The 20,558-nt window shown below is 45.9% G+C and overlaps 1 protein-coding gene across 2 annotated transcripts in view; it reads left to right on the forward strand.

Moving 5' to 3' along the window:
* Window positions 1-20,558, forward strand: part of ANKH (ANKH inorganic pyrophosphate transport regulator) — a 130,518-nt gene that overhangs the window by 60,470 nt on the left and 49,490 nt on the right. The window contains exons 2-3 of one of the 2 annotated variants that reach the window (XM_045787160.2): window positions 13,351-13,459; window positions 15,702-15,918. In XM_045787160.2, coding sequence (XP_045643116.1) covers window positions 13,445-13,459; window positions 15,702-15,918 — 232 coding nt within the window. In that variant the 5' untranslated portion in view covers window positions 13,351-13,444. The remainder of the gene's footprint in view (window positions 1-13,350; window positions 13,460-15,701; window positions 15,919-20,558) is intronic. The other variant, XM_045787159.2, reaches the window with a different exon arrangement.

Raw genomic sequence — 20,558 nt, forward strand, 5'->3', positions numbered from 1 at the left:
GGTCACGGAGGGCTTCAGCAACAGCGGGAGGGTGAGTTAAACAGAAGATTCCTCTTTCCTTATGCTCAAAGGTCTAGATTTTGGAGACTGGCAAGTGTCTTTGGCCAGCACACAGCCTCCGGGATTCAGTCTTACATTTAAAACTATCACAAATCATGGCATTTTCACGCACAAGTAACAAGGGGGTGTCTTCTAGAAGGTGTTGTCACTGGTGATCAGAAAGAGACGACAAAAACATATCGTTTGCTTTGTGGGGTGGCGGTCAGTGTGGCACCCTAGGAAGTTGGCATTTTTTAAATTTTATGTGCGTTGATGAAGTTGCTTTTTTTTTCATTTCAAACTGTGAAAGTAGCATATGTTCTTTGTTGTAAGTAGAACAATGCAGATGTGTGTGTAAAGTTAACAGTTTTCCCCTCCCTGCCCCACTTAGTCTTAACCCCTTCTAAAATAACCTGTATTGACAGTTTGGTAAATGTCACTCACCAACCTTCTCTCTGCTCATACCAATATCTTTACACGGTTTTGAGGGTCTTTCTTTTTTATATTTTTTTGATGGAGTAAAAATATACCGTATTGCTGAAGTGCAGTCTCCTTCTACATAACACTGTATATGGGCTCCTTTCTAGTTCCTTACGTGTAGTTCCACTTCGTGCTTTATGAGTCCTGGGCAACGTTCCCCTGCGTGCATGTACCGTAATTATTTGGCCTTTCCTCTACTGGGGGACAGACAGATTGTTGTCACTTGCCGGTCATTACAAAGAATGGCTCTAATGACCACCTTCGTATGCATGGCGCTATGTTCTAGTACTTTTATTTTGTTGGGATAGCTTCCTTTTTTAAAAAAGATTCTATTTATTTATTTGAGAGAGAGAGAGACAGAGAGCACAAGCAGGGGGAGGGGCAGAGGGAGAAGCAGACTCCCCACTGAGCAGGGAGCCCGAGGTGGGACTCGATCCCAGCACCCCAGGATCATGACCTGGGCTGAAGGCAGATGCTTAACCCACTGAGTCCCCCAGGCACCCCTGGATAGGTTTCTGTAAAGGGGTTGCTGGATCAAGGAGTTTTGGTATATTTTTAATTTTAATCCCTCTTGACATATTCCTTGCCACAAGATTATATCAGTGAACAATGCAGCCATGACTGCATAAGATTTCTTTCCCCTTGGGCCGCATCTTCATCAGCCCCGGATTTTATCGGTCACTTACATTGTTTAAATCTGATGGTACTCTTGTTGTTTCTGTTTTTATTTCCCTGCCTCCTGCTGGGGTAGAACACCTTTTCATGGGCGTACGCTCCATCAGCTTTCCTTTTTCTCTGAGTTGCCCACCACATGCGGAAGATTCCTTACCGTGGAGCCACAGATAGAGCCCAGGGTATGACCCGTAGACCTCTCTGGAGTCAGGTGCTGCCAGAATGACTCGCAGATCTTTCCTGTTGGAATCATTAGGGCCGTGACTGGGGGCCACACCGCTTGAACAGATGCCTTTCCCGGGCACTGACGGGGAATCTCCCTGGAAGCTTCTGAAACTGCTTGTCCTGTAGGCTTCTTTGCCCAGACTGCAGAGTAGAGGCTGACCGGGCCTGTGCTCTGCCACCTACAGCAGCTTTGCTCGGCGCCAGGAGCCTGCTCTTTACTGCTTTCTAAGAGAAAAGCCTCAAGGCAGTTTTAACTCAACCTCACATACCTTTTACATAAGTGCTCCCCAGTTCCCCAAACCAAATAGCCATTACATAAAAATAATGATTTCCTTCAGTAATAGTGATTGTCAGTGGTTCCCTGTCTGGTCAGGTGATGACACGTGTCTGTGCAAGGCCATCCACACGCCTTCCCCGCTTTGCTGATGGTGGAGAGGTGGCCTACCCCCCACCCCCCACCACCTTCAGTCTAGCGCAGCAGGATGCCAGCACGCCCGCTAATGTGCCACTGGCTTCTCCTTTGGGCAGCACCACATACCAGCCATGAACCTTGAGCAAATCACGGAATCTCTTTGAGCCTCCGTCTCCGTGTCTACACAGTGGGAATTTTCAGCACTTACCCTGTTGTTGCTGCATTGTTAGATAAAACCAATCATACGGGGCGCCTGGGTGGCTCAGTCAGTTAGGCATCTGCCCTTGGCTCAGGTCATGATCTCGGGGTCCTGGGATTGAGCCCCACATCGGGCTCCCTGCTCAGTGGGGAGTCTGCTTCTCCCTCTGCCCCTCCCCCTGCTTGTGCTCTCTGTCTCTCTCTCTCAAATAAATAGAATCTTTAAAAAATAAATTGTGAAATAAAACCAATAAGAGAATCCGTGAAGGCATGTTCAAGAATGACATACTGCATACATTCTTCTCGTGATCCATAAATGGTGCCTGAATGAATCAACAGATATGCCGTCTGTGGCTGCGGCATCCTGCCGGGCTCTGAAGACCAAGTGGAGAAGGGACAGATGTCTCCTTTCACTGGGTCCCCTTTGTCCTTCTCGTCCATGTAGGTGAAAGGGCTGAAGAAGACAACTCCTCGGGCTCCTTGGATTTCCAAAGATAGAAAACCTGAATTATAGTGAATCTGGATTTTTAGGCTGAAGCTAGCATGTGTATTTACTCTCTCAGGCATTAGTGGTGTGAAGTAGTAAGTTATAAAAATACTTGTTGTTCTCTGTTTAGTCTTTAGAAATTTTCAAAACCTATAATTTTATCCATGTGATTCTATAGCTTATTCCTTTATTATATTAGGTGAAAAATATTAGGCATAAAGCATGGTTATAGCTGCAAAGGCAAAATAAATTCAGGGTGGTGTGTAGTTCTTTGACCCCTGCTACCATGACGATGCCATTTGACTCGTTCCTGGTTTGCTTGTGCTGCAGCGATACCCTCTGTCCTCTCTTGTGTTGTGTTCTCAACAGTTTACTCAGTGAGACAATATTACTTCACGTAAAATACCATAAATCAGGCCAGTAATTTAAACTAATAATAGCAGTGGGAGCATGGGGAGGTCATGGCAAACCTGCTTGCACACAAAGCCAACAGAGGGGATAGCTTTGTCACAATTAAATATTGCCCATTTTGTGTGTGCGTACATGTGCGCATGTGTGTGTCGGCCCTGGCACAGAACATCCATGGGCTGGATGTAGTCGCATGTGTAATGATCAATTTTTTAAAATTTAAATCCAGTGTAGCTGACATATAGCGTATTACTAGTTTCAGGAGTAGAATTTAGTGATTCATCAGTTCTATGTAACACCCAGTGCTAATGACCAGTGTTTACTATCTCACTCACCTTCTAAAAGCAATCAGATCAAAAGCCCAGAGCCTTATAAATCTTTCAAACAACTTGGCGTATGCCACTCTATAAATATCAGCAGTGAGTCATCGCTGAACCTTATGCAGAAATACATTAATCCCACCGCTGAGAAGCTAATGAAACCTTGACTAGGTTAAAGATACTGGGATGATGCATTATCTTATGTATAAAAGAAGCCGTAAGCATCCTTGTCCACGTCTTTAGAAGGCCACCGTTGAGAGCCTCTTGGCATTTCTACCACACTGGGAAAGACAGAGATGGCGCCTGAGCCTTGCCATCCAGCACACGTGGTGCTGTGCTCACAGGTGTCCTCTGTCCTCTGGGCCATGCTGTGGAGTGCCACTAGTGGGGCATACATGGCCCCATTCCCTGTGTCCTCATTTCCTTGGTGTGACCCAGATAAATGTGGTGACTTCAGCCTCACTCCACTCATCCTCTGGCTGTACACTTGTAGCATTTGCTGCACGTTACTGTTGGAAAATTAATCTTTACCTCAGGGTCTTTGGAACTTTTCCCAAGAATAGTCTTTATCCAAAAGTTCTCTTTGATTTGACCAGCTAATCCTGTTTCAAGTAAGCATTTGGTACCAACTGCCATCTCTAATTCCAAGTGAAAGGAGGGTTGACGTCAGTATGATGGAGTGATGGTTAGGATCACAGCTTGAAGTGAAGCTCTCTGGATTCTTCTCGCAGCTCTGTGTCACCTGGACAAGTGACTGAGCCTCTCCACACACCAGTTTCCTCACCAGGAAGCTGAGAAATAATAGTACCTCTTTCATAGAGTGGTGGGGAGAAGTAATGATCTTGGAATAGCATCTGCCACAGAGCAAGCACTCCGTCAATGTTACTGCTAGGGTAGTTTCATCATCACCATTATTGTGTTCGTTGGGTTTTATAAGGTCTAAATGCAAATAGGCACTCACATTTCATTCTGTCACTATAAATGCATTTAAAGCTGGACTGGAATGGAAGGCAACGAATGGATGACGCTTCTGAATGTTGCAGCTGAGTCCAAAAAAGGAATGGAGCCTCTGAGCTGCGCAGAGGTCCGCAGACAAGTGTAAGGTGCTAGAACAATCGAGGGAACAGTCTGTCACCAAGTAGAAAGAGGGGGTGTGTGCCAGCAGGGAGAGGGTAAGCGTCTCGGCATGTAAGCAGGGTCGGTAAGTATGAATGCAGGTGGACAGAAAGTATGGACAGTTAGCAAAAAGACTTTCCAGACCCCAGAGTTCATCTTCTATTCCAGCCTGTTGTTCATGGAGTTTTTGTGGGGTTTTTTTTAATATAAAAGTATTTTAAACCTAGCTCTGAACTGGAGTGGATACAATCTTGAGATATTAATCAAGAAATACCACCATTTGGAGACCATAAAACGTTCTAAGTATAAAAACGTGTAGGATATTTAGGAATTTCACTAATAGTAAAGATATGAGGTCAAGTTGGGGCATAGTAGTTAAATGGCACACGAAGCTTTGGTTTTTTAAAAGTGCACTAGAAATCCGTAGTGACATTCCTTCCATGTCAAGCCCCCCGCCATCTTGAATCCAAGTTAAGTTAAGCCAGGTGAAGAAGCTTCACGTTTAAATGAAGGATCAAGGTGCTTTGAAGACGGTCCTACAACACTAACATATATCTTTTAATGAACTAACATATTTCCATTTAAGAGGCCAAAAAATAATTTTTTTTTCTTTATTTCCCCTGAGATACTGAAGAAAGCAATGGGAGGAAACTGAGTTAGCCATACTTGGTACCTGTTTAGTAGTTTGTCTCTAGTCTTTATGGAAACTCTTCTGCAGGTGTGGGAAGTGACAGAAAAAGCCAGTGTCATATTTTGGACTTGCCCCGTGTTGTCTCTGTGCTTTCAGGAAGCACTAAATATGGATGGCACTGCTCAGAGCAATGACTTTGACTGCTAACGAGGCCAGACCGGGCTTCATTTTACTGCTGCTCCCTTTAAACCACAAGCTCATGTGTGGGTGTCGAGTTCTTGGCTGGAGTGCCAGCTAAACAGAGCGAGGGTGTCTCATTTAGAGCAGTATAGATCCTTGAGAAAATAAAACATGGCTGGAAAATTACCGGGAAGACAAATGATCTAATTTAACCCAAACCACTTTCTAAAATACAGACGAACAGAACAATAACAGTGGAAAATTACAGGAACCTAGACTCCTTGAGAGGATTGAAATCCAAGGGTGCTGATTATCCATGACATTGAAAGAAGGTGCTCCCCACAGGTAGCTTTGCCTATACGTATACTTCTGAATTCTCCACCCTTTCTCAAACTGAAATTTTCTGAGCACCCTGGGTTTGACAGAGATTTTTAAACTGTATCTATTGTGGCGATAGTGAGTTTGCTTCATGTCATAAAAGGTGTAACAGGATCAGTGAAGCTGGAGACAAAGGAAATAAATAGTCTTTTATCAAAAAGATTAGTCTAGCAAGACAGAAGTATTACCAAGCCCAGCGTCCCACTCGTTTTTCTAATCCAGGATGAGGCATTGAAGAAAGTATTCATCTTACTAAAAGTAAAAAAAAAAGGTAGGAATTACGGCATTTCATATACTAATCTCTTGCTATTTTAGGAAATAATACCAGTTTCCAATTCAACACCTTTTTGTAGAAGAATTTGAAAAGCTCTTTCTTCATGAGCAACATGATCGTGTTTTTACCAATTCGCCATGAACGTCAGTTTCCAGATCGGGTTCTGACCGCCCTCGGCACTTCTTGAATTGTGCGCCTTCTCTCTCGATGCCTTGTTGCCCTACAAGCACCCATCCTTCACAATCTGGGGATTACTACCCTGGTTTTGTCAGGGGCACACCCAGCCCTCCGCAGGGTTCTCAGCTTCTCCAGGGTGTGGGCAAAGAAGGTTCTTTGCTCCTTTGACTCGACATCTTTCCCATGGCAGCTAACTTCTGTTACAGGATTTGACCCTATAGAGGAAGTCTGTCCTTCATTCCAGTTGACATCCACAGGATGGGAAAGAAGGGAGCCAGAAAAAAAGTCTTTGCTTAAGTTTTACACTCAAGAGGCTAATTATGTGGCCCGATGTCGCTTCTCTTTATGTCTGTGTGTCTGTAGTTAAGCAGCCAGCCCTTGTCCAATGCTTACCGGGTGCCCAGTGAGGCGTAATAGAAGGGACAACGGAAGTCCTTGCCTATCTCTTGAGAAAATACCAGAACAACAAGAATAGGTACAGCGCTCTGCCATCAATTTGCATATTTATTTTAAATACATAGGTTCTACCAAAAATAGCTTTATTTACCCAGCTCCAAACCTGCAGCTGGAGGGTTTTGTTTTATGAACCACCATACGCAAGCTGTATGCACAAGTAACACGTTTGTTTATTCATGGATTGATTTTCAACAACGTGTGAGGTGTGCTGAATAGACGTGGGAAACTGGTGAGAAGTCAAGCCGACCCTGCCTCGGGTCGTGTGGGGAGATGTGGGGTCAAGTAAACAGGCGAGCACAGTGCACCGTGTTGGCTGCAGTGAGGCGTCCTGGGTCCATGCAGGCGGCTGCAGAGCACGGAGCAGGGGGTAGGCTCCAGGGACGGCTCCCAGAAGATATGATCCCTCCACTGATGATGCGTTGACCAGGTGAATGCGTGGGACCGGGGTGGAGGTGATTCTGTGCAGAAAAAAGCTTAAGCAAGGGACCCTTATGACAGAGAGGCTGGTCTGTCCGGAAAACTGCAGTCAGTTCAGGCTTCACGGAGCGCACAGTACAGGAGGCAGTGCCGGGCAGGGTCAGCTCATGCATGGCTTTCGTACGTGTTCACTCATTGCCCAGCTATTTATCGGATGCTGACTAACCGTGTGCCAGACGTGCTGACAGACACTTAGAGCACAGTTTGTGGAGATCATGGTCTGTGAACGGGGTGCAGCCCTCAAGTACACTGGGTGCACCTTTAGGAATTTGGATTTTTGTGATCTGACCTCAGTGTGGAGGGTCGGAGGATGGCTTGGGGACAGGAAGAGCATCAGTGACCTGACCCAAGGCATGGCAGCGAGGCCGGAGAGAACTGGACAGATGCAAGAGTGACTGGGAAAGGAGTATGGATGGACCAAGAAATCTGTGGGATCAAAGGCATCCGGGGAGCTCACTCCTCCAGCTTCTGGGTGGGGACCCTGGGTACAGGCATTCGAACTGGAGCGCCAGAGGGGGCGGCCGCAGGAGCCCACGCAGTCTATTGATGGTGGAGTCAGTGTTGGAAGCGCGTGAGGCGCCAGTGGGACGTGTGAGGCGCCAGTGGGACGTTCAGCAGAGAGGTGTGGGTTTGGAGCTGGAGAGAAGTCTAAGAAGTCTGGAGAGATGGATTGGAGAATTCTGAGCAGACAGAAAGTAACTGAGGTTTGTGGGAGAGGGTGGGATCGCTGAGCAAGTGAGAACAGGAGAGGGCCCAGACAGAGCCCCGGGAACACCCATATTTAAGAGTTCAGGAAGGAGAGAGCATCAAGGAGAAAAGCTGAAGGGGAGAGAGATGGGAAGAAAACCTGGAAACCTCGATGCCACTGGAGCCAAGGGGGGAATGCGTTTCAAGGAAGGAGTAGCCAACAGGGTCAGATCCCTGAAGGGGTTGGAAAGGTGAGAACAGAAAAGTGCCCATTTGCTTTAGCGGGGAGGGGGGAGGAAGGCCGAAGCCCGGGCTCAGTGGGTGCATTCAACCCCCATTCCTGGTTGACCTGGGACACAGATGAGCTTCCTGCACTTGCACAGCTGCTATTCCCACAAGCTGAGGAGTACGTGGGGAGAACAGAAGAAAGAAGCTAGCACTTTGTAGAAGTTATCTACGAAAGGAAGGCGAGAAAGCACGTGGGAACTAGAAGGAGTGAGGAGGCAAGAGAAGGTTTATTTTTAAGATGGAAAACACCTATGTGTCTGTAAGTGCTGATGGGAAAGAGCCAGTCATGGAGCAAGGATCAGACAAGCCAGAGAGGAGGATGGGGGCTCCTGTCAAGGTCAGGGGGTCATAAATGCAGAGCCCAGGTCGACAGCCCTATGGTCAGCCTGGTCAACTGGCCTTTCCGTTGTAACAGGACAGAGGTGGTGAGGAGGGGTTTGGGCAGGTGTGTTTTGTTGAGGTTTGTTTTAGGGAGAGGAACAATAAGAAATGTTATTTCTTTTTTTTATTTGTATTTATATATTTATTTGAGAGAGGGAGAGGGACAAGCAGACTCTGCTAAGCGCAGAGCCAAGCTTGGGGCTCCATCTCAGGACCCTGAGATCATGACCTGAGCCGAAATCAAGAGTCAGACACTTAACCGACTGAGCCACCCAGGCGCCCCAAAAAATTTCAGTTCTGGTGGATTCCGTATTCCAGATGAAGAAAGAGGTGAGTCAGAGGGAACGAGGTAGGGCAGAGACGTGGAGAGAAGAGAAGGGGAAGACGGAGGATGACAGGGCAGCAAAGCGCCGGCTGGAGGCTGGAGGCGAGTGGGGTGGCGGCCAGCCGTCGTGCCGGGGACCTGGTTCCGGCCGCTCTCAGAGCCCAAGTAGAAGCCTGTCAATCCAGAGAAAAGGGGAATAGGTAAATAACTAGATGAATCTGAGGTCAGAGATGTGCACACAGTAAAAATGGTGACGTTGAAATGTAGGGCACCGTAAGGAAGTACATAGAGGAGCAGCCAAAGAGAAGTCAAGAGAGAGACAAGTTGAATGAAACTTCAAGAGATAAACTGGGAGAAACAGAGAGGGCCTCACATCTCCCCAACGGGAGGTAGGCTGTGCACCTGTCCTCTTGCACCTGCTCCCCAGGGGAGACAGCAGTCCTCCCAGCTAGCAGGGAGTGCTTGCTGTAACATTGCCATGAAATGACTGCAGGATTGGGGTGAGTTGGTGGCTCTTGGCCTAAGAATCTGGTCTCTAGAGCCCAACTTCATCTCTTTTAGGGTTTAAGGATCTAAGACTGTTCATATCAGGGAGATCACATGTGGGATTTGTTAGCCATTTCCCTGGGAATTGTTTTGGTTTGGTTTGGTTTTGGTATTTACTTCTTAATATCCTGTGGCTTTGATAACTTTGTGAGAGGAAGAAAATCAGTCAACGGAGCGCCAAGAACCTGGCAGGCACTGGGGGAGACTAAGACAGGTAGGACACACTGAATGCCTTCTGGACCCAGACACATTTTTAAGTCAGACGTTCCATGTTGCTGATCGTCCACAGCTTAGAGAACACTGATCTAAGGTGTGAGGAAGGCCTCGAGCCATCCTATCGGGGACCAGGACCGGGCTGTGATTGAAAGGCAGCTTTGTATTTACAACGGTTGGAATACTCTTATGCCTGGCTCTATTCTAAAGTGCCGTTACTGTGGAAAGTTCACGAACGTTTAGAAACTTGCCTTTAAATAGCAGGTGCACCTCTGTAGTTATGACAGAATTCTGACTCAAAGCCTAATTCATTCCAAAGACCTCCCAGACACCACTTTAGCTAAGCTTCAAGACCGTAGCCGTTCCTCTTTACCCGCTGTGGCTGGAGAAGCAGCAGTGCTCGGGAATGCCATGGCCAGCACGGTACCAGCGAGCTAATTCATGCTGAACTGCCGCGTGTATCACCCAGACAGCTCGCCAACTCCTGAATGGGTTTAAATTTATTTCTAGAATGCTACAGGGCTGACTCTTGGACCCCTGTCTATCTATATCTTATCTAGATTATCTCGTTCAGTCTCCTGCCTTTAAATACTCTCCATATGCTGATGGCCTCCAAAGGTATGTCCTCCGCCCAGACGTCTCCCCTGGACTCCAGACTCATCTGGCCAAACATCTTACCTGATTTCTCCATTTGGAATTCTAAGGGGTATCTCAAACCCAATGGGGGACACACCCAGATGGAGCTCTTGCTTTTGCTCCCCAAACCTTCCTCCCTCTCCCAGTCTCTTCAGCTCAGGAAACAGCTGCACCATTTGACCAGTGGCTCAAACCCAAAAACCTCAACAGTCAGCTCTGATTTCTCCTTGTCCTCATGCCCACCAGGTGGTCTATCACCATATCTGTTTGCTTTATCTCCAGAAAGCTCTCAAATCAGTTGGCTTCTCCGGATCTCCACTAGCCTATCCTGGTGCAAGCCATCACCTGTCTTACCTGGATTACCACAAGCCAGCTTGACTGCTTCTGCCCTTCCCTCCCCAGTCCACACTCATCCCCACAGCCAGCACGAGCCTCTGCCCACCTCTGCTCAGACCCGTGAATGGCTTCCCGCTGCTCTTAGAACAAAACATGTACTCTTCACTATGACCGGGAACAATCTCAGCATTGCCTAATTTTGCAAACTCATTTTATACCCCCTCCCCCCACCGCTCTTGCTGGCCTCTACTTGGCCTTACCAAGCTCCGGTAGCCCTTGGCCTTCTGCCAGCTCTTCGTCCAACCGGTTTGTTCTTGTTCTTGGAGACTTAACTCTCCTGTAACCTCAATTGTCACATCCTTGGTGAGGTTTCCTCGTCTAGTCCCTCTGAGTAAGCTCCTCCAAGGAATCCCGGTGCATTAACATATTCCCTTTCTTCCGTACCCATGACAGTAAGTGTTTGTTCTGCTTGGGAACGTGGTACTTCATTCTTTCACACAGTTACCAGTATGGGATCCCCTCACATAGCACGTCTGGGAACATATCGTGAACCAGACAAAGTTCTGTGTACCCTGCAGTTTACATTCAAATGGAGAAGGGAGACAGTAAGACAAATAAAAAATAAATATTTGATATAATGTCGGGTAATGAACATGCCGTGAAGGGGAACAGGGTAAGCAAGGTGAGACAGATGAAGCAAACAGCAGGCGATGGAAGAATCTAGAAGGATGATTTACTGGAAAGAAAGCATCACAAATAATGGGCAATCGGTGTTTTATTCAAATCGATTTTGAAGAAATAAACTACTTCTTTAGAAAATGAATCTTGAGCCATATCTCATGGCATAAGTTCCAGGAGGATTAAAAGTTAAGTGTGTAAATGAAACCATCAACTAGAATAAAATTACCTCTGGGTGGGGTAAGAATGGCCAAGTCCAGAAGTAGGGGAAGAAACTCCACAAGATTATTGATGGACTACATATAACTTAATATTTGGGGGATCAAAAGAAAATCAGGAAATTAAGAAGTGGACAAATTGAGGGAAATACTTGCTATAAATGAGAATCATAAAAAGGCTAATAATAATATAGCACATGCCCTCAATTGCAAAGCTCTTCTTTCCTTGTCTTTTAAAGTTTCTTGAAATTAGAATGTTTTTCATCCACTGTGTACATTTAATGTGGTCATTAAAAATGTTCAATCAGTGGTATATCTGACTAGTAATAACATCTTAGAATCAAAATGTGATTTTTTAAAGTTCATAAAAATTAATATGGACATTAAAGTTCCTAGTAGAAAATACTTCATACATGCAACAAATATTTGAGTGTAGGGATGTCTGGGTGTCTCAGTCAGTTAAGCGTCTGCCTTCAGCTCAGGTTATGATCCCAGGGTCCTGGGATTGAGCCCTGTAACCGCAATCCTTGAGCCCTGTATCCGCAATCCTGGTGGAGCAGCAGTGCTCGGGAATGCCGTGGCCAGCACGGTACCAGCGAGCTAATTCATGCTGAACTGCCGCGTGTATCACCCAGACAGCTCGCCACCTCCTGAATGGGTTTAAATTTATTTCTAGAGTGCTACAGGGCTGACTCTTGGACCCCTGTCTATCTATATCTTATCTAGATTATCTCGTTCAGTCTCCTGCCTTTAAATACTCTCCATATGCTGATGGCCTCCAAAGGTATGTCCTCCGCCCAGACGTCTCCTCTGGCTCCTTGCTCAGTGGGGAGCCTGCTTCCTTCTCTGCCTACCATTCCCCCTGCTTGTGCTCGCTCTCTCTGACAAATAAATAAATGAAATCTTAAAATAAAACAAAAAACAAATATTTGAGTGTTTCTGAGGTGGTGAGGTGGCCGGTATAGAGTGGTAAACAAAATAGACACAGATCCTTGCTTTTAAGTGCCTCGTCTAGGCCAGTCACTGTCTGGTTCCCTGTACACTGCTTACATCCAACCTAAGATCAGCAGGGTTATTTCAGCAAGAATGAGTACCCTGGCCAACAGTGCTCAGTAGTTAAGTGATAGAAACACATCCAGCTCATGTCTTTGTAGCTCTAAGCCCTGTGTGCTTTCCTCAAATTACCATAATCGTTGAGCTAAGTCTTGCTGACGGAGCCCTCATTCCCTGTGCCCCCTGCCTCTCACCTGCCTCAGCCCTGGCTTTAGGACTCCGTCAAGGGACTCTTGGTGGAAATAGAAAGTATTGCAGTGGGTGCCCCAGCCAGAGCAGGTATCTTTTTAGCCAAGAATAATATTTTGCCAACAAGACACGTAAAAAGTCTAATCCTACGTTATTTAGGTGCCCTCCCATATGGTTTTTCAACGTATGCTAAATAATATCTATCACTTAAATTTCAACAAATGTTTTGGCAACAGAAAACTAAACAATTTGCAGGCATAGGAAGGACAGGGAGGAAAAAGACCAAGCCATAGGCTGATCGCAGTGTCTGAGAGAAACATAATTAGAAGTTGTCCTAAGTTCGGGTCTCTGGAAGCAAAGCCTGTCTTGGGGAATTCTTGTGCAAGTGGCTTGTTGCAGGGAGAGGGGAGAGCTGGGTGGTGGGGAGAAGTGAAGCGAAGAGGTGGTCTCCACTGGAGACTAGCTTCCACCAGATCCCACAGGGAGCTCAGGAGTATGCGTTGTCCTGGAGCAGCCCCACACTGCCCGGGGAGCCGATCTTCTCTACCCCTGCGTCAGCCAGCCATTGGCTGTGCGCGTCCTGGGGTCAGGTGTGGCTAAACCAACCCAAAGTACCCGGGGACAATTTTCCCTGACGAAGAGGCAGCTGTGAGCCATTAGTGGCCAACTCCCAGCCCCTGGGGATGGGTGCACTGCCCAGTAAAGGATTTGGGGGGACACCAATAGCATCCACTACATAAGGTCCAAAAAAATTAATTTGGAAGGTAAGGCGGTGATAGGTTTGGACACATGACAGGACGCTCTGACTAGAGGTGCCGGCTGAACTCAGGAGTTATTATCAAGGAGCTTCTTGATTTTCTTTTGCTTTAGGGTGTTGAAGTATTGGATCAGCTTTGTTCAAGGAACATTTTTTCTAAGGAAGGCATCATGGCAGGCACGCTCCGCAAAGGCTAAGAAGGTTCTTATGGAAATTTTTCAGGTATTATTGGAAAAAAAGGAAAAGAGGATTAGCTATATAATTGGAAACAATTATCAAAAACTGGCTTATATAATACCAACGTTGTCAGAAGAACGAAACTAAATTCCTACAGATATTAGATATTTTTCTTCTAGATTTTTCTGAAACCATTTACACATTGGTATTTTTATATATATACATTTTTTTTTTTGCTAACAGTGCTTTGCATAGAATGTTCAACTATATAATGATGGATACACTGTCATTATATATTTGTCCAAACCCCTAAGATGTACAAGCCAAGAGTGAATGCAATCTATGGGCTTCTAGTGATAAAGATGCATCATTGTAGGCTCATTGTCAGCTGTAAAAATGTACCACTCTGGCATGGCATAGTGATAGTGGGGAAAGTTGTGTGTGTTGGGGCAGAGGGAGTATAGCAACTTTGCACATTCTGCTCCATTTTGCAGCTCTAAAAAATAAAGTCTATTGTTTTGTGCTGATCTCAGCCTATTGATAGTAATTCCATGGGCTAGAAATGCCTTGGGGCCCTCACGTGGGCCCAGTGAGCCTCCCGCAGACATCTCCCCCTTTCAGTATCAGTGTTACTACTGGGCTGACCCTTGTGAATCTTACTATGATTGCAAGACACCCTTCAGCAACAACCATCAAGGAACTTCGAAAAAATAAAGGTTTATGACTTACAAGACCCAGAAATTGCATAGCATACCTGGGCTAGACCAGTGAGGCAGAGGGGCGAGAGGGCGGGCGGGCACGCGTGCGCGCGTGGACACACACGCACAAACACAGGCCTGGGATTCTGCTTTTATTGGAGTCAAGGGTGGGGACCCAGAGTTTCACAGGCTCACTCTTTATTGGTGAATTCAAGACGTAAGAGCAGGAATTTAAAGGAATTTAAAGCTCTTGGTGAAGGGACAAGTGGCCCAAATGGCCAGTTATGAAATCAACCGTGATCTCAAAACAAAGGAGCCTTTGACGGCTCTTTATCAAATCATGTGGCTGGCCATGGGTTTATCCACGATAGTTTTCTTGAAAGTAGATGCCTCTTTGAAATAGCTGTCTGGGCAACAAAGCTTATTTCTGTGCTTACAGTACATCTGTTTCTAAAAGTCTATGACTGCACAGAAAGCCGACTCTCCTCCTTAATCAGTTTCCTGTTCTGAAGAACAGGTGATGTCCTGGCAACATTTTTTTTTTTTAATTCTCTCCTCCTAGACATCTATTCCTGCCTTCTGTGGTGTAATTTGTCTAGCAGGTGGAAAAGTAAGTTTGGAAATGCCATTCTGACAAGGCCCCCTAGGTATCTCAGAGGGTCCCTCATGGAGGATGGTGAAAATGATCAGAATATTGTGGGGCACCTGGGTGGCTCAGTGGGTAAACATCTGACTCTTGATTTCGGCTCAGGTCATGATCTCAGGGTTGTGAAATGGAGCACCACGGAGCCCGCTTAAGATGCTCTCTCTTGCCCTCTCCCTCTGCCTCTACCCCTCCCTCCCTGAAAAAAATAAATAAATCAGAACACTCTGTGACCACAACTTCTTGAGTAAGCATCATCCAAGAACAGTGTATTTGGTTTAAAGGGTTTTTTTTCATACTTGTTTGCGCAGAGCTCAGAAATACATTTCAAGTTAAAATATGGTAAAAATTGGGTAAATAGCATCCATCAATTACATAATATATTCCTTCAATACTTTTTTCATAGCATAGAATTCACTCAATGCTATGAAGGGTACCTACAGAACACATACATGCTATTTCAGGCTGTGGGTGCACGCACACACGCACTCACACACGTGCACACACACACGTGCACACATGCCCCTTCCTTAAAGAAAAAAGGAAACTATCACCCACTCCATACAAAGTGTCTGACTCATTCCCAGAATGCCTGTTGCTGTTATATAAATTCAGCCTACAAATAAAATTTAACATGTTAAGCTTTTAACCAAAACTTCCAAGAATTATTTTCTGGTATTAACATAAAATGCTCGTTGGGTGTTTCCTCTATTACTTTAACCCCAACGGGCAGGTATCTCCCCTACGAGAAGATATTTCGAACTGAAGCTAATATGGATGAAAATGAAAACTAATAACCTTTATCAAATTATAATGAGCTTTACTCTATAAGCTGCTTAGCGTTTCTATAGAAACCTATCTGCTGAGTTTTTATTTTGGAAGTGTGAGTCCCCGAGATGCGACGACGTGTCTAATGCTGTTTGTGGGTTGTCTTTCCCCCTCCCAGGCCTTGAACCGGGGCATCGCTGCTGTCAAGGAGGATGCAGTGGAAATGCTGGCCAGCTACGGGCTGGCGTACTCCCTCATGAAGTTCTTTACGGGCCCCATGAGTGACTTTAAAAATGTGGGCCTGGTGTTTGTGAACAGCAAGCGAGACAGGACCAAAGCTGTCCTGTGCATGGTGGTGGCCGGTGCCATTGCCGCCGTCTTCCACACCCTGATAGGTAAGGCTGCGGACCCTCGGACCCTCGCCTAAGGTACTAGCTCGGGTTGTTTCTTGCTCCTTTCCATCCATTCGAATGCATTTATCGTAGCAAGTGATTTCTTCGGTAATTATTAAAGCATTTGTCATGAAAATTTCAGGGGATGAAAGGAATGGGGTTTGTGCTCCTAGCTCGAAAAAGGAAAATGTGTTTTCTCTGGGAAGCTCTGGTTTTAACCCTTTGACTCCCAAGCCCTGTATCAGAGAGGAAGTGATTTCAGTAAGGTCAACAAAACGGCCCATGCTTCCCAGAGACACGCGTTACAACACAGACTCAGTCTTAAAAATAAAAACAGAGTGGTTGTTATTTAGGATTGATGCTTATCAGCAGTGAAAACAAATGACAGATTATTTAATGTATTACAGTTAACTTATTTGGGGGCTCACTAGTCTATTTTATTCAAAGACAAGTCTCAATACTACGGCATAATATTATTTCCATGAAAAAATAAGAAAGCTGTATCATACATACAGTGACCCGCAGAGAGTTTCACCAAGACCTTGGAAAAGGACTTCCTTTGTAGCCTCAGTCCTGCTTCTGCTGCTTTCTGAGTGGTGATAAAACTCTAAGAGCCTGACTTCGGAGCTCCTTGGCTTTAAAACAGCTCAGCTTACCAGGCATAAAAATTGAGTGGCCCATCTATGGAGCCCAGTTGCATAAAACCCGTGAATAACACTTCATAAATCCATTGTGTACCTTCAAAACGGCACTGGTTGTATGAGCACCATGAATGTCAGTGGTGAATAAAGGAGCTAGAAAATTAACCCAAACCATCAGCTAATGGTTACTTGCATAACCGTCAATCTAATAGTAAATGGGGTGAGACCCTTTTGGTTTTCCTCTTGAATGTAGCACAGACTTTTGTGCTGAGAACAGTGTGAAACCGGGAGAGGATGCTACACACGGGCTAGATTTTCAGCCAAAGTGTTGATAATGATCATTTAATTTGGGCCCAAAGCTTCAGGGCCTGGGGTTGAGAGGAGATGCTCTTCTTCCTTCAACTCATGCCCTGAATACTAACTCGTGGATGTGCTTTGAAGAAACGCCCTGCAGCTAGATTTGATCAGGGCCACTTTCAAAGATGGTAGATGCATTGGAGAAAATTCCAGACTTGAAATGAGTAGGTCTAGATAAATTTGTGTCGCAATGGGTAAATCCGTTCCCTTTTGGTACCAGTCTTTATTTGGATTTCTTAAATAAGCCTATCATTCCCTGTTTTAGTCATAGTTGAATAAGACTTTGGGACTAATAGCTAATTACTAGGCGTCAGTAATCACGGAAGAGAAAAGCTGAGTGTCCTGTGTTATTGAAACTGGTATAAGGAACATGTGGTCACTGAAATAAAAATCAGCATCGTTTTTCAAGTTAAATCTACAATTTCCCATTTTAAAATAGAATTACAAAATCTTACATGTGAATCAGAACGGTTCTACATCCCAGATGGATTTAGCAGTTGTTTTGAGTAGACGCTTGGAATTCTGTTGGACTGACAGACTCTGAAGTCTAGAAGATCCACCGACCCAAAAGTACGTGTCTGTTCCGTGTACACCAGAACCTGGCTATCGATATCCAAATTGCAGGAGCCTTGGGAGTATTTCTAGCTTTTGGTTCCTGGTCTTTGTTGGGCAGCTGCCAGTAAGTGTCTCATTTTAGCTAAATTGTGGCCCCTACTGTTGTTATAGGCTCATCTGTGAGACACCACTTTTTAAATTGCAGGGCATGGGGTTTGCCACGACCAAACCTTAATTTAGGCCCGTGGTCAGGATGTAGGTGTTCTCCTACTTCCCCCTCTTAATTAATCTATAAAAGAGGAAAACTTGCTGACCGTCTATTTGGTTAATTTGAGTCCAAGTTAATTGCACCTGCATGAAGTTAGTATTGCCTGACCACCTAATTCACACGGATGCAGAAACCACTGCTGTGGTCTTTGTTTACACAGTTGATTCTCAACAGTGACCGGTAAGGACTCTTCTGTGTCCCAAAGCAGCCTGGGCAGTCAGCACAGCTCAGGGGAGCAAGTTCCGATGCTCCTCCAGTAACTTCTAGAGTGGGTCCATTTGTCAGTCTTCCCTTCTCGGCCAGCTTTTCCATTATTCACGGATTATAAACCCATCCTGAAAAGGGTGAAAGGGTACAACTTGCTATCATTGAAACCAACAAGGGTGCTGGACATGGACAGTTTCAGTATAGTCTCAAAATGTATCTCTCTGTAACCAACCCCCCCCGCCATACTCAGTGACTCAAAACACAGCATTTGATCTTGCTCCCCGGACCATGGCCGGCTAGGCGGTTCTTTCGGACTTGGTGTGCTCATGCCTCTGTGCTCAGCTGAGTGAGACGAGGCGGCATTTTGTGGGCTCACTGGGGGCCGTCAGCCAACAGTGGGCTGGTCCAGATGGTCTCTGCTGGGACAGCTGGGTTCTCTTCCACCAGCCTGAGCTTGTGTGGACAGCTGTGGCAATACCCTTAGGGAAGGCCTTTTGAGGCCAAGAATTGGAAGTGGCCGCCATCACTGCTACTGTGCACAACTGGCCAAGACAAATCCCAGGCCAGCCCAGGTTCAAGGGGGTAGGGAAATAGACTCCAACTTTTCACGAGAGGAACTACGAAATCATATTGCAGAGTAGGGATATAAGGAGGAGAGAAGAATCGGGGACATTATGCAATCAGTCTACCCCAATCACTTCTTTGGGGAATGATGGATTCATCCATTTGTTCAATCAGTATATATTGAACACCTACTATGTGGCAAACGGTGGGCTAGTTCTCTGGAGTCCAGATGTGAATAAGGCACATTCTCTAGAGAGAAGCAAGATATCATGCAGTAAATTATTACAAACCCCACTCCACGAGACTTGACACCAGTGAGATCAAATTTATGTTCTTGTGTTAAAATCTCACATTCACCATACTTGCTTTATGCACGGGTTTATGATATATCTCCAAGGCCTGGGCAGAGTTTGTACGTCCCACACCCATATCTTCCAGATAAATGTTGCGCAATGCAGACTCTAGAGGGGTGTCCTATGTCCGTGTCCCAGCCCCTGTGCCGGTAACCAGCCTCTTCGCAGCTGGGTTAGCTGGCTCGGTGCCTCACGCATATAAGTCGTCTGACCATTTGTGTGGAAGTGATTTAAATATCAGCCATACACACACTTTGAAATGATTCATTAGAAACACGGGGGTCGGGTTACCTGCCTCTGTGAAAAGCCTAGTAAACAGAGAAGCTCCTGGCATAATCTGTGGTACTTGTGAGACTTTTAAGCATGGGAACTTGGGAATTTGAATGAGAATAAGGGTTCTCAAATTGCCTCTTGGTAATGCACATATTATCTTGTTACTAGAATGGGAGGAGGGCTTTCTCCTCAATTCCCAGGGGGAAATAGGTGTATAGACTTGTCTTGATTAATATTACTATTTCATGGCATTTTGCAGCAAGCGCTGGTAACTACTGGATGAACAAGCCTGAGAACCACTGATTCTGGAAAGAGTCGGTCACCTTGATGGGCCCAGGATAGAACAGCTAGGGATCTGAATGGCCCTTCTGGTTTCTTCTTGTTTGGGTGGGGTCAAAAGCTGTCTGCCTATAAAATGGTCAAGCGGAGTCCTCCCTGCTGCGGCCACATCATGAAATCTGTTTATGTCTTGTTCAGAAGCCTTGTGTAATTTTTCTTTTTAATGTTCTGCTCTTCAGAAGGAATCTAAGCCGTCTCAGAACAATCGAGGTAGGGCAGTTTATAGACATTGACAGTCCGTAAATGTTAGGGCAGCCGGCCTGGTAATTATGGACTCTATGCAAAGCACTTTCAACAAATTACCCCCAGCCAACAGCTCCAGCCAGAAACAGCTCAAGGGCACAGGAGGGAGGGGGGTGGGTTGGGTGAAAAACAACTGCTGGCCCCATCAGTCCCAGAGTCTCCTGGAACCTGGAGGGCGGGAGAGCCGAGGACCAGCTGCAGGCTCCAAAAAGCAAGGGGGGTGGGAGGGGCAGAGTCACAAAGCCTGGCCCACTGAGCTCACCACCCAGCCCTCCTTCAGCCCATCTTCATTATCCTGCATAGAGGCACTATTTTTTATTTAAAGATTTTATTTATTCATTTGTCAGAGAGAGAGAGCACAAGCAGAGGGAGAAGCAGGCAGAGGGAGAAGCCTGATGCGGGACTCGATCCCACAAGCCTGGGATCATGACCTGCGCCGAAGGCAGACACCTAACCGACTGAGCCTCCAGGCGTCCCAGTAGAGGCACTGTTCTTGATGTTGTTATTAAAATAGTCTAATAAGTAGGCACACCGAGGTCTTTCTGCAGAAGGTAGAGAAGCTGATTTTTTTTTTTTTTTTAAGATTTTATTTATTTGACAGAGATAGAGACAGCCAGCGAGAGAGGGAACACAAGCAGGGGGAGTGGGAGAGGAAGAAGCAGGCTCACAGCAGAAGAGCCTGTTGTGGGGCTCGATCCCAGATCGCCGGGATCACGCCCTGAGCCGAAGGCAGACGCTTAACCGCTGTGCCACCCAGGCGCCCCCTTTTTTTTTTTTTTTTTAAGAGAGAAGCTGATTTATATTGATCTCTACGCCCCCCGGGGCCGCACAAGCAAACTGCAT

This window comes from Ursus americanus, chromosome 15 (genome assembly GCF_024610735.1).
Source record: "Ursus americanus isolate L20-20 chromosome 15, mUrsAme1.1.p, whole genome shotgun sequence".
NCBI lineage: Eukaryota > Metazoa > Chordata > Mammalia > Carnivora > Ursidae > Ursus > Ursus americanus.